The sequence below is a fragment of the Cervus canadensis genome, chromosome 20 (genome assembly GCF_019320065.1).
Source record: "Cervus canadensis isolate Bull #8, Minnesota chromosome 20, ASM1932006v1, whole genome shotgun sequence".
NCBI lineage: Eukaryota > Metazoa > Chordata > Mammalia > Artiodactyla > Cervidae > Cervus > Cervus canadensis.
Window position 1 is genome coordinate 34,598,019 of NC_057405.1, and position 22,992 is coordinate 34,621,010.

Consider the following 22,992-nt stretch of genomic DNA (forward strand, 5'->3'; position numbering starts at 1 on the left):
TCATCATAGTCAATGATCCTCTTCATGTATTTCTGAATTCAGTTTCATAATGTTTTGTAGAGGATTTCTGTCTTTATTTTCATCAGGGATGTTGGCCTGTAGCTTCCTTTTATTGTGGCATCTTTGCTTGATTTTAGTGTTAAAGTAACATGTCTCGCATCAGAATCACCTGGAGGCCTTGCTGAAGCACTGATGTGGGGATTCACTCTACACATTTTGGATTCCACAGAATTAGAGTGGAGCCCAATACTTTGCATTTCTCTTAAATTCCCGGGGATGTTGATGTTGCTGATGTGGAGACAATCTGAGATTAGAGATTATACAGTTTCTTCCCTGCAGTTTAGGAGAAACAGATAGCACTTCTTTCCCTTCCCACAAGTTTTACTTTGTACTGCTGCTTCCATCTTCATCCGCATTCTACAATTATTTCCTCTTTTCCCAGCACCTTCTATAAGCACTGACTTCCCACCTCCTGTTGTCTGGATACAGAGACTTCCATTTTTTAAAACACAAAACAAGTGCCCTATCTGACCATTATTTCTGTGTCTCACACATCTATCTATTCACTGCAAGTTTCTAAATGATATCCTGGAATCAAAACCTCTACATTCTGTTACTTTTCTCCATTACTTGGATCACCTCTGAATTAGTTAAGAGTCCTAACAGGAAACAGCACTCTCAACTTGGGAAACTACTGAAGGACTCTTTATAAGAAAGTGTGGTTGCAATGGATACTAGCAGTAACCTGGGCTGGAAACAATGGGAGGTCTTCTGCCAGTCCTAGAACGATGGGTGAAGGGAAACCGAATCTGGAGGGAAAGTGCTGTGTGGAGAGTGAGCTATCTGAGGAGCCGTGACCTGCCTGAGAGACATACGGCCCACAGCAGTTCCATGGAGGTGAAGGGCAGGGGAAGAAAAAACGTTTTCCTCCTGTCAACATGCCAGTGTTTTGCTAGTGTTCCAAACTGGCTAATATGACCAGAAACCAGAGGTTCCCTAATCCTGGCTGGTAGAATCCTAGAGTTCAACCCTATTAAGACACAGGAGTGGGGAGAAGAACAGAGAATGGGTCTGAGGTACAAATAGAATACACCTAGAATCATCCGCCCCTTTTGTTCTTCGGCACATATTCTTGTCCTTTATTTAGGCAACAAATTTATGTTCTCAATGTAAGAAACATACAGAGTCCCGAGGCTATCATTTCATATCAATTTAGTCATACTCTTCTCATGAATACAATGGAACTTTCTCCAGGATAGATCATATATATGTTAGATGATAAGGCAGGTCTCAATAAATTTAAAAGACTGAAACAATACAAGATCCAAATTTAACAAAATTAAATTAGAAATCAACAATAAAAGGATATTGGGGGGAAATTCCCAAATATTTTGAAATTAAACAATATACTTTAAATAATCCTTGGTTCAAAAATGAAATCAAGAAGAAATCAGAAAATATTTTGAACTGAATGAAAATGAAAACACAACATATAAAAAATTACAGAATGCAGCTAGAGCAGTGCTTACTGGCAAATTTATAGCTTTAAAAGACTTTATGTTTTAGAAAGAAGACAGACTTTAAATCAATAATCTAAGCTTAAACATCTAGAAAAAGAACAGCAAATTAAACCTAAAGCAAGCAGAAGGGAAATAATAAAGATCAGGGTTGAAACCAAGGATGATGCAGGCACAACAGGGAAAGATCAAAAGGAACCACAAAGTTGGTTCTTTGAACAAAACAATAAAATTGATACGATCAAGGAAAAAAAGACTACCAAAATCAAGAATGAAAGTGGGGACCTCACCACCAACTTTACATAAATTAAAAGGATTAGAAGTAAATGCTATCAACAACTTTATGCCAACAAACTAGACAATTTAGATGAACTAGAAAAATTCCTAAACATACAAATTATTGAAACTGACTCAAGATACAGAAAATCTCAATAGGTGTATAACATGTAAAGAGAAAGAAACTGAATTAATAATTTAAAACCTTTCCACAAAATCCATATCCAAATTCTAGGACACATAGGAAAAAAGGACTACTTAAAATAAACTATGAGGCCATCACTAAACTAATTCTAAAGGTAGAAAAAAGGGCAAAAGAAAACCACAGACCAATATCATGAATTACAGAAACAAAAACCCTTCATGAAATACTCACAAATCAAATCCAGCACCTCTTTTCCAAGGGGCTGTTAATGGTCCATTTCTTGACCTACTGGTAAATCACTGAACTAAATATTTTTCTCTTGTGCACTTATGTCTGTGTAATGGTTCAAGTTTAATGATTTAAATACACACAAGAAAGAAAAGAGTGCCTAGTTCTATGCCTTCAAACTATAAGTAACAGTAAAAGATAAGGACTAACAGAAAAACAAAAATAATGGCAGAATTTGACAAACTCCCTAAAAAGGTATAAAGTGTTCAGAGGAAATGGGAACATAATTGATCCATGTATGCTACTCTATTTTTTGAGGTGGTATGAGAAGGAAAAAACAAAAACTTTATAAGAAAAATAGAATTGGGGTTGTGTTTATCATGGATGGGTAGAATTTCAATAGGCAAAGAAAAAGAAAAATTTAGGTAGAAATATGAATGAAAAAACTTTAAGCCTATCTGGGAGAAACACCAGGTCAGGTTTGGCTCTACCACTATATATACATATAGATTAAAAACAAAAAAAATCACTGGAAGCCCAAGGTGAGCAAAGTATAGAGGGAGTAACTTAAGTTTTCAGAGCAGGAAAATATGCTTTTGGGGGTATTTTTTGAAAGTTAAAGAGCTGAATGTCTTGGACCAGGAGAAAGAGAATAAGGTGGCAGTTAAGGGACTCTGGCAGTTAACTGGACCACTTTCTCAACCTTTCAGGAGTTGGCAAGGTCAAACTATTCATGTTATTTGCCTTTTTCAATCTCAATCTTTCAAGTTTCCAGACACTATATGACTTTTGTTTTCATACCAGATTAAATGTGGAAATAAATATGAGAGTCTAGGGGTCCTCTATTAAACCAGGTGGTAAAGACCTAAACCTGAAATACTGAGTTACATATTTTTATATATGAAAATATAAAACAAGCTCACTTGTGTAATTTTTTATAAAAGTTACTTTTTCATTAGAAATGTCATTTATGTTAGCATGCATTGGTTTATGATTTTTTAATGAATTAAAATCTTACAGTCTGTTGTAACTTGCAATACATTATATATGATAGATATGTAGTCAATATAAGTGAAAGTTGTTTGGGGTCCTCAAAAATTTTAATCATTATAAAGGGATCCTGACACCAAAAAGTTTCAGAACTTTCAGAGAGACTTAAGGACATACAACAGAGTAGTACTGATAAGAATGAAATGGTGAAAGAGACAAAGAATTCAACAGTTTATGACTTAGGAGAATGACAGATTAAGAGAGAAGGAAATAAAAAAGATCAGAAAGTTTGGGAAAGGCAAAACTGACAAGAATTCAGCTTTACCAAGTAACAACATGTAAGAAAATGAAGTATTTATAGGGTCTAAGATATAGTTTGATGGTCATTTTCAAGCAAAAGACACACATAAACATTACCATGAATATCTTGGATCACTTGTCCCCAGTTCCTTGGTGGAAGGTTGTGGTAGCTTCTTCTGAAAACAGCTCTTAAATCAGTAATTCTGGAAGCTTCCAGACTATATTTATTAAGTGTATTTTAATATTTTCTTACTCTTGGCTAAATTACTATAGACAGTTAGAAAGAGGCAGATAGCTATAGGCGGACCAGACTGAAAAGACAGAATTCTCATTACTCATTTTCTCTGGAGTTTACACTCTTTTAATTTATACAATAAAAAGATATACAGGGTTGATCTATTAGGCTTCCTCAAATCTAAAATTTTATGAATCAGTTATCAACCCCCTTCTCATGAACTAAAAAATATACCCCAGCTTCCAGAAGAGTTATAGAACAAACCCAGATATTAGCTATTAAGTAGCAATACCTTTCTCAATCAACTATATCTGTTGTTGTTCCTCTTTACAGTAAGTCCTAAATCCTAGTATTTTGTCAAAAAATATGACTTTATAGCTCACAGACTTCTTGATCTTGCAAACTTTAAGCATATACTGCTCTGACACTTCTATCCCCAGCAATTCTCCACCCAGTCAACACCTTTCCAGGCTAAGGAGTTCTATAGCAAGTGTTGTCGTCAGTCTTAAAAACCTCTTCATCCCACCGATCCTTTAAATTGCCCACCTCTAGAGTTTAAGACTTCCTCCAATTCATGAGATTAAAGATGAATTAATTATTGTAGGCTGAATAATGTTAGGGGAAAAAACCCATTACTTCCCTAGACTTTTTGGTCATAATATATCAGGTTGCTTTCATGCAATCATTTACAAATCAGTTTATAGCAGTGCTTACCTTTCATTTCAATAGCAAAAGAACTCTTTCCACTCACTCCAAATGAACTTTTATATAATACTCTATAAAACAGGCCATAAAGTGCAATTACCCTCAATGAGGTTGGTAAAGACCTAAAACCCCACAGACTTGGTCAGGCCCTGCCGCTCCTTCACATCCCATCCACTGAAGGCCCTTAGCTCTGCTCCAGGCAGCAAGGAGCACATCAGGAAGATCATCATTTTACGGCATCTTTAAAGATGCCACGATGCATGGAGGAGTCAGAGGTTCAAATGCAGGAAAATTACTTCAGAAAATCTCTTTACAGCAACATCAGTAACACATTACAAAAGTTGTTTTTTCTCAATCTACTCAAATGTACATAATATAAAACTTTTCACAGATGCATTTTAGGAAAATTGCCCTTTTAGGTAGTGGCTACAATACATGATATTAGGAAGAATCACTGGTAATTCCTCCTATAATAGATGTCAGTAGAGTACAAGATATTAAACACACATCAACAGTGAAATGGATCAAGATTATTTTTTTATTGCACATTTGCTTACAAGTTTGCTGCTTTGGGAGGAGCTAAAAAGCTCAAGTGTTGTTAATTTCAGCCATATTTCATCAACCTCATTACAGCAGTGATTTGCCTGTATGTTCCCCGAGGCTTATTATTTCCCAGAAACATTAACCTTCGCAATTTGTCTAGGCGCCGGAGCAGATTTAACATTTGTTGTTTTAAAATTTTAACCACTCAGAAACAACCCGAACAGCATACTGTAAAGAAAACAATGTTTCTGTCTGTTCATATAATCCAGGCTCAGAAAATCTGATTATGTAACATTGCAAAGGTAACTATAAACCAAACTTGCCCCACACTATTCAATTCTTGTATGTATAATTAAGCATTTACTTTAGAAAATTTTAACACCTTTAGGAACTGATTCTTTCACAATTAGGCTTTTGATAAGGTCTCCTCTCCCTATCAAAATACAATCCCCACAGTGACTCCTAATTTTATCTTAGACTAAGCTGCTCAGAATAGTTTTATTTCCTTTCCACAATACTCCACAGATCAATGCAAAATGGAGAAAGTGCTGTTCAAACTGAAATAATATGGCATTCAAACAGCTCAAGCTTTAAAAATCAGGCTAGAACCCAAAGCCTGATGGAAAAAGACACAAGAATGGAGACATAAAACTACTAATAGCAAACACAAAATTTTGACCATTAACAAGATCAGAAGTAATGGCGGAGGCTCCTACTTTAAGCTCATCAATGTCACACTAAAAAAAAAAAAAAAAAAGATATTTGGCAAAACTCTTCTAAATTATTTATCCCAAATGAAAGTTATTTTTAATCCATCACTCTTACATTTTACACTTCAATCACTCATGTTTTCCTTTTAAGACTATTCAGAAGAAATAGTTCTACTCAAACTTAAGCTAGTAAGTTTTTCCTCTCACACATTTTTACATAAAAGGTTACTAAAATCACAATTCTGAAGAATTTCTTTTTAATCATACAAACATTATATACTTAAAATTCAGTAAAGAAATTATATCCTTTCATATTCTATCCAGAATGATCAGTTACCAAATTTGTATGAACTCTTTTTCCACAGCATTTACTTGTAACAATCACAATTTATGAAACTTGTATCTCAACTCCATGGTGAACTAGCATCCATGCTTATTCCACATAGGTACTGCCAGTGGCCCCTGTGGTGTCCTTTCAACAACGACAAACTCATCAGGGTTGCCAAATGCTTCATAGAAAACCAACAAATCCTGTATTGCACGCTCCTCAATCTGAAAGAAGGAAAGGAAGAAAACTTGCTTTACTTTTTGAATTACCACTTTCTATGCCTGCAATACAGAACAATAGGTATCCTGCAAGGAGAAGGGCTGAGGCCTGAGCTACAATAATCAGATACCCACCTTTCCTTGATTTTAATCTTGAGCAGAAGGAAAAAGAAACTGAAGATAGCAGATGGAATCCATTCATTGCAATCTCTCATCCTGTGAGATACTTCCTGTTGTTGCACAAGTTGTCTAGCTCTTTGAGCTCTTTAGGACAACGATGAGTCTCGTCTGTTTCCTAAGCCTGGCTCTCTGGTTTTCAGCTAAGTCTATGGAATCTTAAGTGTCTCTCAAATAAGTTCTGTTCTCCTTAAGTTAGCCTGGCTGGGTGTCTGTGGCTTACAACCTACCAACTCTGACTGATACAGAAGCCAGATGCAGAGCTAGGTAAGGCCAGCTCTCTACTGGCCACTTTAAAAAACTAAAACAGTCCAAAGCATCACCAGTGCTAAAAATATTAGCTTTACACAATTTAATTTTTATTATCCTGAATACCTTCAATTAATACTTGCTGAATGCTTCAGTTTTGTTTTATACTACATTTACATTTTACTGTGCTAAATACACATGCACCTCTGCAAAGCTAACAGAATTTTCTTAAGACCTAAGAATGAAATACAGTATATAGTTCTTACCCTGAATTAAGCCCAAACAGGCATGTTACTTACCTGAATCAAAGCCAAGGGCTTCTCTCGGCTTCTGATAAGAGCTGCTTCCTGCTGTAGCTCTTCTTCTACGATAGATGCAAAAGTGACTGGTGCTGCCATGGAAGGAACGGTCAGTGAAGACGACAGCCAGGGACTGAAAGAATAGGAATAATGAGCTTTCAGTCATCTTGCCAAATTTTTGCACATAATGTCTCCCCTGAAATACTCTTTACCAGTGTTGCATTGTCTCCTCGTGACCTAGAACATAAGGGGACCTGGAAGCTTCTGCATTCAAACTTAACAGAATGACGAGGTGAGAAAGAGAAACAGGGAGAACTGATATTTAAATCAGTGCTGTAAGGTTTGGAAACACCAACAAGGGGAACAGAGCAAAGCAATATAACAGAAAGATGACTCAAACTGTGGAGCAGAGTATTCAGATAATACATTTCTACTGATACCATCGTCAACTCTCAGTGTTCTCTCCCAGTGCCAAACCAAGTCTAGCTTTGAGGTCCCAAAGCTGATCAATTAACCTTACTTGGGACTGTCTGGAAGTGGTACATCTGAAATGTGGTTGCCTTCTCGTCCTGGGGAACCGTGAGTAGAACATCTGCAAAACAAATGCCAAAACTGGAGATTAAAGCTTTTAGTAACATTAGTAAAACTGCTTATTAATAGAAATACAGAGAAGAACTGCAAGGCTCTGACTCAAGACAAATTAATTTATGAAGTCAGACTTACCTTTGAAATTGTAAATAAAACAACAAAAATCTCCAGATAATTATAAACTTATGTGTATAAAATATCATGGGGGAAGATCTTACAAGATATTGGGTCTGTTCTTCAGAAACAGAGTCACAAATGTAGAAAAAAAACTTTATGGTTAGCAGGGGAGGTAGGCAAAGGATAAACTGGGAGACTGGGATTGATACCTACACTGCTATATATAAAAGAGATAACCAAGAAGGACTTACTATGTAGCACAAGGAGCCTTACTCAATACTTTGTAATGATCTATATGGGAAAAGAATCTAAAAGAGTGGGTGTATGTACAATCGATTCACTTTGCTGTATACTTGAACTAACACAACACTCAATCAACTACACTCTCCAAAAAAGGTCTGTTTCTTTCTAATAACATTCATATAGCCAATTTATTATTAAAAAAAAACACATTAGGAAATAGACAACTCTATGAAGACTGTTTTACATTAATAACATTTTATGAATAAAAGTGACAGATTAGCACGAAGTTTCAAAATATATAAAAACACAATGGTCAGCAGCCAAATTTTGTGAGGGACTCTAATAGTGTAAATACTGTGAGCAAGAAAAATAAAGAAAATGCTTTGATACCCCAGAGATTATAGATAGGACAGAAATTTGTTTTATTCAAATACAGTTGACATACAATGTTAATTACTGCTTACTGCTGTTTGGCAAACTGATTCAGTTACACATATCTATATAATATTCAGCTTTTTAGAAACACTGTTTTCCATTATGGTTTTTCATAGGACACTGAATACAGTTTTCTGTGTTACACAGTGGGCCCTTGTTGTTTATCCGTTCTGTATGTAATAGCTTACATCTGCTAACCCCAACCTCTCACACCATCCTTTCCCCACCCCGCTTCTCCTTGGGAACCACAAGTTTGTTCTTTATGTCTGAGAGTCCGTTTCTGTTGCATGGATAGGTTCGTTTCTGTCATACTTTAGATTCCACATATAAGTGATATCATATGATATTTCTCCTCTGTTTGATTTACTTCACTTAGTATGATAATCTCTAGGTCCATCCATGTTGCCGCAAATGGCATTATTTCCTTCTTTTTTATGGCCGAGTGGAATTCGGTTGTATCTATGTCCCGTATCTTCTTTATCCTTTCCCCTGTAGATAAGACATTTAGGTTGCTTCCATGTCTCGGCTATTGTGAACAGTGCTGCTAGGAGCACAGGGGTGGCATGTACTTTTTTGAATACAGTTTTGTTCAGAACTATGCCCAGGAGCGGGGCTGCTGTGGTAATTCTGCTTTCAGTTTGCTGAGGAGCCTCGATACACTGGCCACACCAACTTACATTCCCACCAAAAGTGTATGAGGACTCCCTTTATTCCACATCCTCTCCAGCATTTGTTATCTGTAGACCTTTTAATGACGGCCACTCTGACTGGTATGAGGTGGCACCTCATTATATTTTTTTATTTGTATTTCTCTAATAATTAGCAGTATTGAGCATCCTTTTGTGTGCCTACTGGCCATCTGTATGTTTGCCCATTTTTATCTTGTTGAGTTTTATGAGTTGTTTATATATTTTGGAAATTAAGCCCTCATCAGTTGCATAGTTTGCAAATATTTTCTCCCATTTCATAGATGATCTTTTCATTTTCTTTATGGTTTCCTTTGCTGTGCACGAGGTTTATTTTTGTTTTTATTTCTACTGCTTTGGGAGGCTGATCTAAGAAAACATTGGTATGTTTTCATACCAATGAATGTCTTGCTTAAGTTCTCTTCTAGGAGTTCTATGGTATAATGTCTTACGTTCAAGTCTTTAAGTCACTTTGAGTTTATTTTGTGTATTTTTGTATATGGGGAGAGCGTGTGTTCTAACTTCACAAATTCACATGTGGCTGAGAGAAGAGAAATGTAAAACACACTAAGAACTCACAAACTAGATGAGGAACCAAGATATAAAATGACATAACAGAAAAGAGTTTAAGAAAACAAAACTTAAAGGTCTACTGACTGTAAAGATTAAAACAACCAAACAGATTTGGTCATCTGAGAAGGTCTCACAGAAAAGACAATAAAAAGGGTATAGAATGAGGGAGGTAAGAAGCATTCCTGTAAGGAAAAAAATGAACAAAGGAACTATGAGAGAGCCCTAGTTGTGGAATTTTATGCTTAGAAAGATACCTAGAAATTACTTAGATTAATTGACTGCCCTCATTCAGCAATAAGCAAATTTAGGTCTAGATGGGCTTTACAACAGAAAGTCAAACAAAGCATGAATAAACGGGGCCTAAAATATTGACTTTCTGATTCATTTATGCATTTATTGGGTATACGTCAGTACTATGATACTGAAAATCAGGTTAAAACCCAGTTCTCTTCACTCAAGATTTTTTAAAGGTATTTAAGTAATGATAAAGCAATGTGAGAGTAGATAATTGATATTTACATCAATATGTACAAAGTACTATGGATTCACGGGAGAAATTACATAACATGGAGAAGGGTATATACACTATTGGCTTCACTGAGGAAATGACATTAAAGCTGACCTGGAGAGCGGCACTGAGATGGGGGCTGGCCGTACAAATACGTGCAACAGTTCAAGACTGCTGGCTTAAGTAAAGGTGGGTTGTTCTCTTCAATGAACTGAATGACTGGATTAAGAGATTAAGAGGGAAATAAAGTTAAAATGAAACAGGGTCAGAGTACAAATGCACTAAGAACTAAAATGTTTAAACCTGATGTGTGTGGGCAAACAAATTTACTGAATCTATTTTCATATACATTATCTCATTTAATCTTTCTAATACTCTGAAGAAAGCATGTATTGTTCCTATTATATTGATTAGGAAACTATTAAAAATACTCAAAGAATATTCGATAATTTGCCTGATTAGCAAGCTGGGTAAATGGTAAAGACAGAACTCAAATCCAGGCTTTTTTCACTCAAAATACAGAGTATTTTCCATACACTGTAGCACAGAATATGGTCCATTACAAGGATCTTCTAATTCTCTAAGGACTGATTCAAATATCACCTTTTCTCTCTGCAAACAGAAGTGAATATAAGGACTAAAGTATCTTGTATAGGTCTTGTTAAAGCCAATCAATCAGAACTTAGTTAACATTATATAATTTATAAAGTACTATCATATGAATTACCTGATATAATCCTTGTAACAAACCCATATGATAGGCATTACTGCTGTCATTTCAGAAATGTTCACACTGGACTGCTGTAAGAATTATACCCAACTCAAATGTGTTTTGTAAGATGTCAGAATTTTTTCATTAATGATTTTCCAAAGGATAACATTATTAATTATAAATTTACTCAAACATCTTTATCAAAATTTCATCTTAGAATGAAGTAAAATTGCTAAATAGAGCTATGACTAAACAAATACGAAAAGAGTATAAGCTTTCCAATGATAAATAACAGCATTATTAAGCCTCAGGTATTTGCAGCATAGAAACAGACATCCCAACAGATAATCTTATAAAATTTAGCCTTCTGGAAATAAAAGCAACATAAAAGGGCTGGCTAAAATCTTTTAAAGATTTTTGTTCAAACTGAGGAACATTAATCTGCCAAATTTAGACTTCAAGAGAAAAACTTACTTTTTGCTCACATGGTTGACAATTACTTTTTTTTATGGTTGACAATTATTAAAAATAATTTTGTATTATCACAATTACAAAGATTTTATATAAAATTAGATCTGATATAATGATTTTATCTCACATGTAGTTTTCCTTACTAATTAGAAATGCAAGATCACATTTTCTTCCTAGAAGCACTTAAGCGGATATTTAAGTGAAAGGAAAATGAAAGAAAACACATTAAAATGAAAAAGAACACAGAAGTAACAATAAACAAACAAAAAGTGCATAAACCTCTTTTCACATCAGTAAGTAACTTTGCCATTCTTTTATTAGCTCCCTAGCCTGGGGGTGGGGGATGATCACATTTTCTACAATTAAGACAAGAATGTATTATTTGTGGGATGAGCCCTCCATCCCTGCCACTGAGTCCCTAAAATATTCCTGTCTTCTTGCTCTAATTCCCACTATTTCCTCTCTTTATACTGTCCTTTCTCCTCTCTTCTTTTAAAAATCCCATAAATATATGGCCATTTGATCATTATGTTAAGATAAATAATCATTTAAATATATAGCCATAAACATAATGATCAAAATATTTGAGATTGAATAGGAAAAGTGTTTATGAACTAATGCTCAAACTTTTCCTCTTCAATGAAGTTTTTCTGGACAGCTCTAGCCCATGGTCATTTTCCCTTCTCTGAACCACGCATTCAGCATATAGTCATATATTGCCGTGTGACTTCTTTAACACTGTTATATTACGCTGTATTTTTGTTCTGTCAGTTAACTTCCATGTATGCATATTTACACTTACCAACCAGATTTCAAACATATTTCAGGCTGGGTCTGTGTATTATACCTTTATATATACATCCAAGAGAGGCCAGCAGAATATGTATATCAAATGTCCCATAATCTGGTGAATTAATAAATATTCTACTTTATCTGTTATATATTATTTCCTTAAATACAGCTGTCTTAATGGTAACATATTTTCTATGATGAAATTAAAAATGAAATCAAAGCTGTTTTCTTTCTCAGTGACCAGAAGACAAAAAACTATTTAAAACATTAACTTCCACTTGCCAAACACCCAAGCTATGGATAGCAAGATACTATCATACACTCCTTTAACTAAAATGTCTAAAGCACTGTAACATCACACACTACTTTTCAGTTAATAGCCTGATGTTATAGCACACCCTAGCGATCAACTATGAAACCACACATCCTTAATATTTTAAAAGATAAATATCTATCCAAAGAAAATTAGAAAATTTTTGAAATACATTCAATATTTAAAATGTAAAAATGTTACAAAACAATATTAACATTCACACCTTGACATTTATACATCCAGGGCAAACAATATAGCTCATTACATTAAAAACAAATGCTACTTGAAATAAGAGCTACAATTTTGTTTCACTTATTCTTCCCCTCCGTTCACCAGATGATCACTGAACACCTACTATACACTAGGAAACATTCTAATCAGTGATAAGCAAAAGTCAATCTTCCTTGCTATCACTGAACATACAGCTGAACACAGACATTAAAGGACTAATATTTGAAAACACTGGGCTTCCCTGGTGGCTCAGTGGTAAAGAATCCACCTGCCAATACAGGAGACATAAGAGACACAGTTCAATCCCTGGGTCAGGAAGATCCCCTGGAGGAGGAGATGGCAACCCACTCCAATATTCTTGCCTGGGAAATCCCATGGACACAAAAGCCTGGTGGGCTACAATCCATGGGGTCACAAAAGAGTCGGACACGACTTAGCGACTAAACAACAATTCGAAAACAGTAAACAAAGAATCACACCAACAGTAAGTTTACGATAGTTCCCATGTTATCCACAGGAATACATTCCTAGTCCCCTAGTGGATGCCTGAAACTGCGGATGGTACTGAACCTTATACACACTATGTTTTTTCCCCATACATACATACCTATGGTAAAGTTTAATTTCTGAATTAGGCACAGTAAGAAACTTACAACAATAATAAAACAATTATATAACAATATAGTGTAATAAAAGTTATGTGAATGTGCTCTCTGGCTCTTTCAAAATATCTCACAAACATAAAGCCTTTTACTTCTATGTCCTAAAGTATGATAGCAAAACTAGCATGAATATTTCATGGGTAGAAGATTCGTTTATAGCATAATCGTAGCACCCTAAAGACACAAATTTTTCTCTCCTCTCCTTACTAGGTTGAGAACTTTCCACTTTTTTTTTTTTTTTCCACTTGAAGCTTTCATTTAAATGGCTTCTCTTTGGCATATTTGAATTGTCAACATCACTACTCTTGTGCTTCGGGGCTGTTATTAAGTAAAATAAAGATTACTTGAACATAAGCATCGTGAAACCCCAACAACTGATCCGATAACTGAGACGGCTACTGAGTGACTTGCGGGCAGGGAACACTGGACAAAGGGGTGATTCGTGTCCTCGGTAAAATAGTAAAATGGATCAGGCAAATGGTCAGGATGGAGAGCGATTTCATCACACTACTCAGAACGGTGCAGAATTTAAAACTAAAAAAATTGTTTGCTTCTGAAATTTTCCATTTAATATTTTCACACTAGAGCTCACAGCAGGTAACCAAAACCATGTAAAGGAAAACCACAGACAAGGGGTACTCCTCAGACTGTGGTAAATGTGACAAGCGAGAAGAGCCATGAAGGCATTAACAGGAAACTGACCCAGTGAGAGAAGTCAGGCTTCTTCAACGCTTTGACTGAACAGAGACTGGAAGAAGTGAGTCAACAAGTCAAAAGGCAGTCAAGTGGGAAGAGGTAACTGGCATTTGAGAAACTACAAGGTCAAGGTTAAAATACAGAGACCATGTTAAAAACTAAAGAGGTTGACAGGAGCTAGACTGTATCAGCCTTGAGGGCCATATAAGAATTCTAGCTTTTATCCTACGAGGTAAGATTTGCATTTAAAAATACACAAACACTAGCCAAATATGCCATAGAGAAGGATAAAAGGCTATATGGCAACACTTGTTAGGCAGCTTACTCAGGCGGCCCAGGTAAAAGATTACAGTAGTCTAAATAAGGGTGGTGGCAGTGGAGATAGTTTAATACACAAATGGATATAATACTAAAGAGCTATAACTGGCATGTCCTGCTGACAGACTGGATACTGCTGAGGAAGATGATCATGTAAAACTTGCGAATGACATTTACTCAGGAAATCAAGAATAGGCTGGGTTTATGATTTGCCTGTATTTTTGCTTTTATGAGAAGGCTATGAGGAAAATGTTCAGTTTGGTTTGGGACATAAAAGTTTAAGGTATTTCTGAACATCCAAATAGGATGGCAATATCAAAGAAGGCAGATGGAGACCTAAGTCTGAAGCTCAGATGACAGATGTGAACAGGCAATTTAACTTTGAGTCTTTCATGTATAGCTGATAACTGAACAGAGAAACTCATGAAACAACACAGAAAGAACATAAGTGAAATGAGAAGATAACCTATAAGTGAACTTCAAGTATGATGAGTCATATAAAAAGCCCATGGTGTTGGCAATATGGAGGCTACTTCCGAATTTAGCCTGAACTGTTTCAGTTTAGTTGTGGGACTGGAAGCCAGAAGAAGTAGTAAGTGGGCAATGACAGCTCTTTTGAGAAATCTGGCTGTGAAGGAAGCAGGGAAGGGGGAACAACAGGACAATTCTAGAAGAAAGTAAGGAGGCTGAGTGAAGGACTGACTTCCCTCGCCACCCCCCACCCCCCACCACTCCACATGTGAGACACCTGTGCATATTCAAAACCAAATGGGATTTTGTCATACATTGACATGAATCAGCCATGGAGATTCATGTCAATGTATGACAAAACCCACCACAATGTTGCAAAGTAATTAGCCTCCAACTAATAAAAATAATTGGAAAAAAAAAAAAAAACCAAATGGGAAGAATCTACTTAAAAGGAAAACACTGAACATCCATGAGAAAAAGAGAGACAGTTAATAATTTAAGCCTTCATTAGTGGACCTGGGTTAAGATACAAGCACAGGTATAAATCGAACCCGCGTCTCTTATGTCTCCTGCATTAGCAGGCAGATTCTTTACCGCTGAGCCACCAGGGAAGCCCATAATGACTTATTTAGAAGATCCTAATTGAAATAAATGGGCTTCCCTGGTGGTTCAGTGATAAAAGAATCCGCCTGCCAATGCAGGAGACGTGGATTCAATCCCTGGGTTGGGAAGATCCTCTGGAGGAGGGCATGGCAATCCACTCTAGTATATCTTGCCTGGAGAATCCCATTGACAGAGGAGCCTGGCAGACTACATACAGTCCATGGGGTTGCAAGAGTCAGACATGATTTAGGAACTGAACAACCGTGAAAATAAATACTATACAATTAAAACATGAGAAATAAATTGAATATCGAGGCTGATAAACTTCCTCTTCATAATGTGTTGTCACTTTTGTATAAGGTTGGTCTTCTCTTTTGAACTAAGTTCTGTATGAGCAGGGGCTATGTTAATTTTGTTCATCATTGTAACTCTATTATCTACTATAATGTCTGATACACATCAGCTAATATATGTTAATATTAAGACATCTTACACTGCACCCAATTTGTATTTATGAGCCTATCACAATAGCTTTAATATTCCCTTAATCATACGTAAACATTATGTAAAAAGGTTTATCTGTTTTACACATTAGAGTTTGATTTAAGATTTTTGTTTTAAAATAACATCACACTGCCAAAAGTATTTGAAAAGTTAGATACTGATCACGACTTCTTTAGATCCTTTCTAATCTGATTTTCTGTACTATAAGTAAAAGGCTCAAAAACTACAGTCACAAATATACCTATCTGTAACAAGAAAGCCAATTACAAAAACAACAAAGCTATGTTTAAACAGTTCATCTAAACCTGCACTTCCCAGTGTTGTGAGAAGACTCTGGCATTCCTCAGGAGCTGCTTATAGGACAGGTGAGGAAACAGTAAAGCTGTTTGTTTCCTAGACCCCTCTCTTCACTCCAGTCAGAGAAGTTTGTATTACCTGTTTGATACGCTACAATTCGATGAAAGATCTGATTTTTAAAAAGGAGTTGGGGGGGAATCTGACAATGAAAAACTGTTTAATCATTATGAAAAAAATTATTAATCTGGCCACAACTAACATTTTTAATTACATTTTTATTTTGTCTAAAACATTCTAGGGAGTATAATATATAGGAGATGTCATATTAGCAGAAATAAGGTAAAAAAGAAAACTCCATTTAGTCAACCTACTTGAAACAGTTTTTCCTTCCAACATTGGCCCAATGCCCCAAGAATGTTTGTTCCCTTTTGAACGATAATTAAAAGAGAATTTACATACCATGGTGGGGAAACTTTTTTAAAATACCACTTTTAATCTATGTTTAGGTTTTCATGTAGGCATTTATAATATGAAACATGTTTTTAAAATACATTGGACTTTGACAACTAGTATCAAAAACAGCTAGAGAAAAAGATGGAAATACCTAAACAGATTCAAAAAAACTTGGATGCATCTCAAAGTGGATGCTAAGTGAAAGAGATTTTTTAAAAAGCATGTGCGGAATGATTCCACTGATATAATAAAAGTACAGAATATAAAAGTTAATCCATAATGACAGAATCAGGTTAGTAGCTGCAAGGAGACAGGATGGGGAAGGACTGTAAAGGAGCATGAAGAGACTTTGGAGAATGGTGGTTAATAGTCACCAACCTGAATAGCTGGTGATGATGGTTTCACAAAGGTATACATACGCCAAACTTCAAATTGTATACTTTAAATATATATAGTTTACTGTAAGCCAATTATCAAAATATATCTTAAAAGTAAACATGTTAATTTTGAATGTAAAAAGAATGTATAAAAACCTGCCTTATAAATTTTTAAAGACTATTTCAGAACATAAAACCACTATAAGAACATTTAAAGGTAGGAAAATGTTTATTTTACCTTACAACTTTTGGAGACTGGGAATTTTCAATTCCTTTAAAACAAACTTTTTTGACATGATCTCCTGAGCTCTGGCCAGTAACAGATTTTTTTTCTTCTACTAAGAAATCCCGGAATGACTTGGATGAAATTGAATGTTGAGAACATACCCTGTAGAAAGACAGCAAAGATCATAGAAAAACATTCATTTTTCTTAAAAGGCTGTTGCTGAAAGCGACGAGGGGACAATGAAGTGAATATATACCAAAAATTTTAGTGATATAATTACAGTTTTCAGTGTGATGTTGGATTTTGACTGTCAATTATAGACTAATGAAAACTGTGATAAGAAAAAACAATCAATGGAGATCAACATGGGTGATAGCCCAGATACTGAAATTAGCAATGCTTTTAAAAACAGTATTATAACTATGCCTCAGGTAACAACGAAAAATATGGTTAGAATAAATAAGTAAGCTCAGCAGAGGGAAAGTGTCTATCAAAAAGACACTATGAAAAAGAAGAAAACAGAAATTCAAAGGCTTTAATATTCAACAACAAAATTCACTGGAGGGGTGTAACAGCAAGATTGGAAAAGTCTAAACTGGAAGATAAATTTTTTCAATCTTTTCTTCTGATTAAAAATGTTTTATTGATTTAAGTCAGTCATGGTGACTTAAGGTAATATTAAATGTAACTGGAGACCCAGAAAGATAGGAGATAGGGCAGATAAAAATATCCAAAGAAACAATGGCCATCTCCAAATCTGGTGAAATCCATAATGTGAAAGAACTCAAGAATTTTAGCCAACCCCAAAGAAGAAAAATGTAAAAAAAAACATACTTAGACACATAGTGGGCAAACTGCTAAAAACTAGAGATCAAAAAAGAAATCTTAAAAACAGCCACAGAAATCCAACACAGTATGAAAACACCTGGCTTATTTATTAGAATGAAACTCAAAAGAGAAACAACATCTTTAATGTGATGGGGAAAGGGAGTCCCCCCACTTAATTACATTTAAAAAAAGCATTAACCAACCTAAGCCATAACGGATTCCTGACCCAAAGGACCATATACACTGGTTGTTTTAAGCTACTGTTTAAGGTAATTGGTTACAAAGCAATAGATAATACAAGATAACAATTTCAAAGGACAATAAAGAAATATTATAAATAACTATGCAAATAAATTTCACAATTTATAAGAAATGGACATACCCTCATCAAAGATAACAAAAAATAAATTAGAATATCTGCATAGACCTGTATCTAAACAACTGAATTAATCCCACCAGCTTTTTACTGTAGAAACTAACAAATCGATTCTAAAATTTATATGAGAATAGAAAAACCTAGATTAGCCAATGCTGTCTTAAAAAAGAATATAAAACTGGAAGAAGATAAAATAAGTTACTGTAATCAAGACAGTGTGGTATTGACATAATTATTAACAGATCAATGGAACAGATTAGAGAACTGAGTAACAGGCCCTCATGTGATAGTCACTTTACTTTCAATAATGGGACTGCCAAAGCAAACAAGTGGGAAACAGTGTTTTTTATAGAAGAAAATAAAAAGGCCTTTATTTCACACCATACCCCCCAAATTATTTCAAGATGAATTATAGACCTAATGTAAAAGCTAAATGTCCTGGAAGAAAATTGAATTACAGACTTAATGTAAAAGCTAAATGTCCCAGAAGAAAACAGATTATCTTCGTAACCTGGTGGCAAGCAAAGGTTTCTTCAGACATAACCAGCAATAACTATCAAATTAAGGAATGATAAATGAGACTTAAGCAAATCAAAAACTTCTGCTCATTAGAAGATATCATTAACCGACCGAGCTATGAGGGAAGCCCTAAGAAAACAAAAAATATCTGTAAAACATATATCTGACAAAGAACTTTTTTTTTTTGGACAAGCCAAATCTAAGATTTATATAAATGTGGTTGACATTAAAAATAATTCTGAATAAAAAGAACAAAATCAGAGAAACTGCACTATCTGATTTTAAAATGTATAAAAGTTATCATCAACAAGTCAGTCTATATGGGCACAAACACATGCACGTAAGTCATATGAAACTGAGTGGAGTCCAGAATTAGACCCACACATACATGGTCAGCTGAGTTCCACCAAAACTGCCAAGTAACAAAATAGAGCAAAGACAACCTTTTCAATAAGTTCAGCTGAAACAACTAGTTATCTGCATGAAGAAATAAAAATCTTGCCCTGTACCTTACCCACATACAAAGAGACACTTGATCACAAAAGCTAAACTAAGGAAACATCTACATCAAAACAAAAAATGTTTGTAACCTTAGTCAAAGACATGGAGATACTAATACCATCTCCTTCCTTATAAAGGTTGTTATATGGATCAAATGTTAACTTATGGTAAAATATTTAACAGTACCTGATACACAGAAATGCTATGTAAGTCTGTACTATCCACAATTTTCACAGCATTTAACAAAATTTGCTTAAAGCGAAAAAGACGACAATGAGAACACAAATTCTGATATGAAGAAATATAGTCAATTAACAGGCATAATATCTTTCCTTCCTAAAGTCTGACTTAGAAAAACTAATCCAGAAATGTAACTTTTTAGGTATTAATCCTAAGCATCATTTTCAGAAATCCTTAATAAGTCAATATTATGAACAATATAAAAAATTTCCTAGTCAAACATTAATTTCATCTATTTTATTTCCTCAGAAAACAAAGTGAATACAAATGCTAACCAGTTAATTCCTCCCAAAACTAAATTCATACTTTGAAGAAACCATAAAATTCACACCAGAGTAAACTCATAAACTATTTGGGGTTCCCCATAAAAGATTAGCAAAGCCTTCTAAAATCCTATTATCTTATCTGAATTCAGGGATTCAGTTCAGTTGCTCAGTCATGTCCGACTCTTTGCAACCCCATGGACTGTAGCATGCCAGGCTTCCCTGTCCATCACCAACTACAGGAGCTTACTCAAACTCATGTCCATCGAGTCAATGATATCAGCCAACCATCTCATCCTCTGTCATACCCTTCTCCTCCTGCCCTCAATCCTTCCCAGCATCAGGGTATTTTCAGATGAGTCAGTTCTTCGAATCAGGTGGCCAAAGCATTGCAGTTTCAGCTTCAGCATCAGTCCTTCCAATGAATATTCAGGACTGATTTCCTTTAGGATGGACTGGCTGGATCTCCTTGCAGTCCAAGGGACTCAAGAGTCTTCTCCAACACCACAGTTCAAAAGTATCCATTCTTCAGCACTCAGCTTTCTTTATGAACTCCCAACTCTCACATCCATACATGACTACTGGGAAAACAATAGCTCTGACTGGACAGATCTTAGTCAGCAAAGCAATGTCTCTGCTTTTTAATGTGCTGTCTAGGTTGGTCATAGCTTTTCTTCCAAGGAGCAAGCGTCTTTTAATTTCATGGCTGTAGTCACCATCTGCAGTGATTTTGGAGCCCAAGAAAATAAAGTCTCTTTTTCCATTGTTTCCCTATCTATTTGCCATGAAGTGACAGGACTGTATGCCATGATCTTAGTTTTTTGAATGTTGAGTTTTAAGCCAGCTTTTTCACTCTCCTCTTTCACTTTCATCAAAAGGCTCTTCAGTTCCTCTTCAGTTTCTCCCATAAGGGTGGTGTCATCAGCATATCTGAGGTTATTGATCTTTCTCCCAGCAATCTTGATTCCAGCTTGTGCTTCATCCAGCCTGACATTTCACATGATGTACTCTGCATATAAGTTAAATAAGCAGGGTGACAATTTACAGCCTTGACATACTCCTTTCCCAATTTGGAACCAGTCTGTTGTTCCATGTCCAGTTCTAACTGTTGCTCCTTCACCTGTATACAGACTTCTCAGGAGGCGGGTAAGGTGGTCTGGTAGTCCCATCTCTTTCAGAATTTTCCACAGTTTGTTGTGATCTACACAAAGGCTTTTTGTAATCAATGAAGCAGAAGTAGATGTTTTCCTGGAACTCTCTTGCTTTTTCGACGATCCAATGGATGTTGGCAATTTGATCTCTGGTTCCTCTGCCTTTTCTAAAGCCAGCTTGAACATCTGGAAGCTCATGGTTCATGTACTGTTGAAGCCTGGCTTGGAGAATTATAAACATCACTTTACTAGCGTGTGAGATGAATGCAATTGTGTGGTAGTTTGAGCATTCTTTGGCATTGCCTTTCTTTGGGACTGGAATGAAAACTGACCGTTTCCAGTCCTGTGGCCACTGCTGAGTTTTCCAAATTTGCTGACTTATTGAGTGCAGCACTTTAAACAGCATCATCTTTTAGGATTTGAAATAGCTCAACTGGAATTCCATCACCTCCACTAGCTTTCTTCGTAGTGATGCTTTCTAAGGCCCACCTGACTTCACATTCCATGATGTCTGGCTCTAGGTGAGTGATCCCACCATTGTGGTTATCTGTGTCATGAAGATCTTTTTTGTATAGTTCTTCTGTATATTCTTGGCACCTCTTCTTAAATCTTCTGCTTCTCTTAGGTCCGTACCATAGCTGTCCTTTATTATGCCCATCTTTGCATGAAATGTTCTTGTCTGAATAACTAATATATATCTGATTGACCTAACCACCAAAACACTTTTATATGCGTCATCTCATTTAATCTTTACAACAATAATCCTTAAAGTATTTTCATCACAACCTAAATTTAAAAGAGCACAACCAAAGCTGAGGCCTTTGAATGACCCTCAGATCACCAGAGATAAGCAGAACTGGGATCCAAACCCAGTTCTTAATGATCACAAAACTCATGCTTGGCCATCTAGTCTATCACTGGCTTCAATAAGAATCAAAATAATACTCCTTATAAAGTGCCAAAGATGACACAGATGGAAGGAAAATGATGATTCACACTTAGTTTTGTTAGTATATGAGCTAATAGGCATCTATTCATAACAAAATCAGCTGAAACCTTCTACCAAATTTCTATCTGCTCAATAATTAAATACAACTGCTTCACATAAGGTTTTTCTTAGGAAAAAAACTCACCAAAATAACTCAATACATGCTAAAGAAATCAATCATGTGAACATATCACAAAGTTACATTTTATTTATATACTAATGGTTAATATTATACAATGCTTAAGGTGCTGTTATAAATGTATTTCATTAACTGTTTACTCTTCACAATACCCCTGTGAAATAGGTCCTGTTTTTAGCCTATTTATGAACAAGAAAACAGAGAAAAATTAAATAACTGACCTGACAGAGTAAGACTGGAAAGTCAAATTAAAGACTTAATCTGAATTCACACAGCTACCAGGCAATAGATCAACATTTTAAAGTTCAGGCAAGGCTGACTCCTGATTACCAGGCTTAATCACTATACTACTATGTTCACAGAAAATCATTCACCCTATGTAAAATTCTTAAATGAGATAAATTTTCTTTACAGATTTATCAGAAATATGACCTACCAAGGCATTTACATTAAAGATATTTCTTCAAAAGGAACTTACCTGACTGACTTTATCACAAAATTTTCTCCAAAGCACATACATGTGCAGAACATTAAAAAATTAAACACAAAGAACCACGCCCCATTTCCTTACCAACTCCCTTCTCTTCCCAAAAATACACATACCTGAAAGTTTCTACCGGCAAACAACACAACTGTGCTATAAAGTACTTTGTAGTATCATTAGTCACTAGGAACACTGCTGGCAAATACTCTGCCCAAAAAAATCTGATGAATGTCTTTTGTAAGTAATTCATGTCTCTAAATACAGAAACTTCACAATCATCTGTATAAAAACCACAAGATGTCAAATT

At 35.4% G+C, this 22,992-nt stretch overlaps 1 protein-coding gene across 3 annotated transcripts in view; it reads right to left on the reverse strand.

The window, feature by feature from the left end:
• Positions 1-4,916: 4,916 nt before the first annotated feature.
• The window catches only part of IBTK (inhibitor of Bruton tyrosine kinase), a 90,721-nt gene continuing 72,645 nt past the window's right edge, over positions 4,917-22,992 (reverse strand). For all 3 annotated transcript variants that reach the window (XM_043439721.1, XM_043439722.1, XM_043439719.1), the window contains 4 exons: positions 17,209-17,358; positions 7,441-7,512; positions 6,921-7,053; positions 4,917-6,201 (listed from right to left, as the gene is read on the reverse strand). In XM_043439721.1, the coding sequence (XP_043295656.1) occupies positions 6,070-6,201; positions 6,921-7,053; positions 7,441-7,512; positions 17,209-17,358 (487 nt within the window). In that variant the 3' untranslated portion in view covers positions 4,917-6,069. The remainder of the gene's footprint in view (positions 6,202-6,920; positions 7,054-7,440; positions 7,513-17,208; positions 17,359-22,992) is intronic.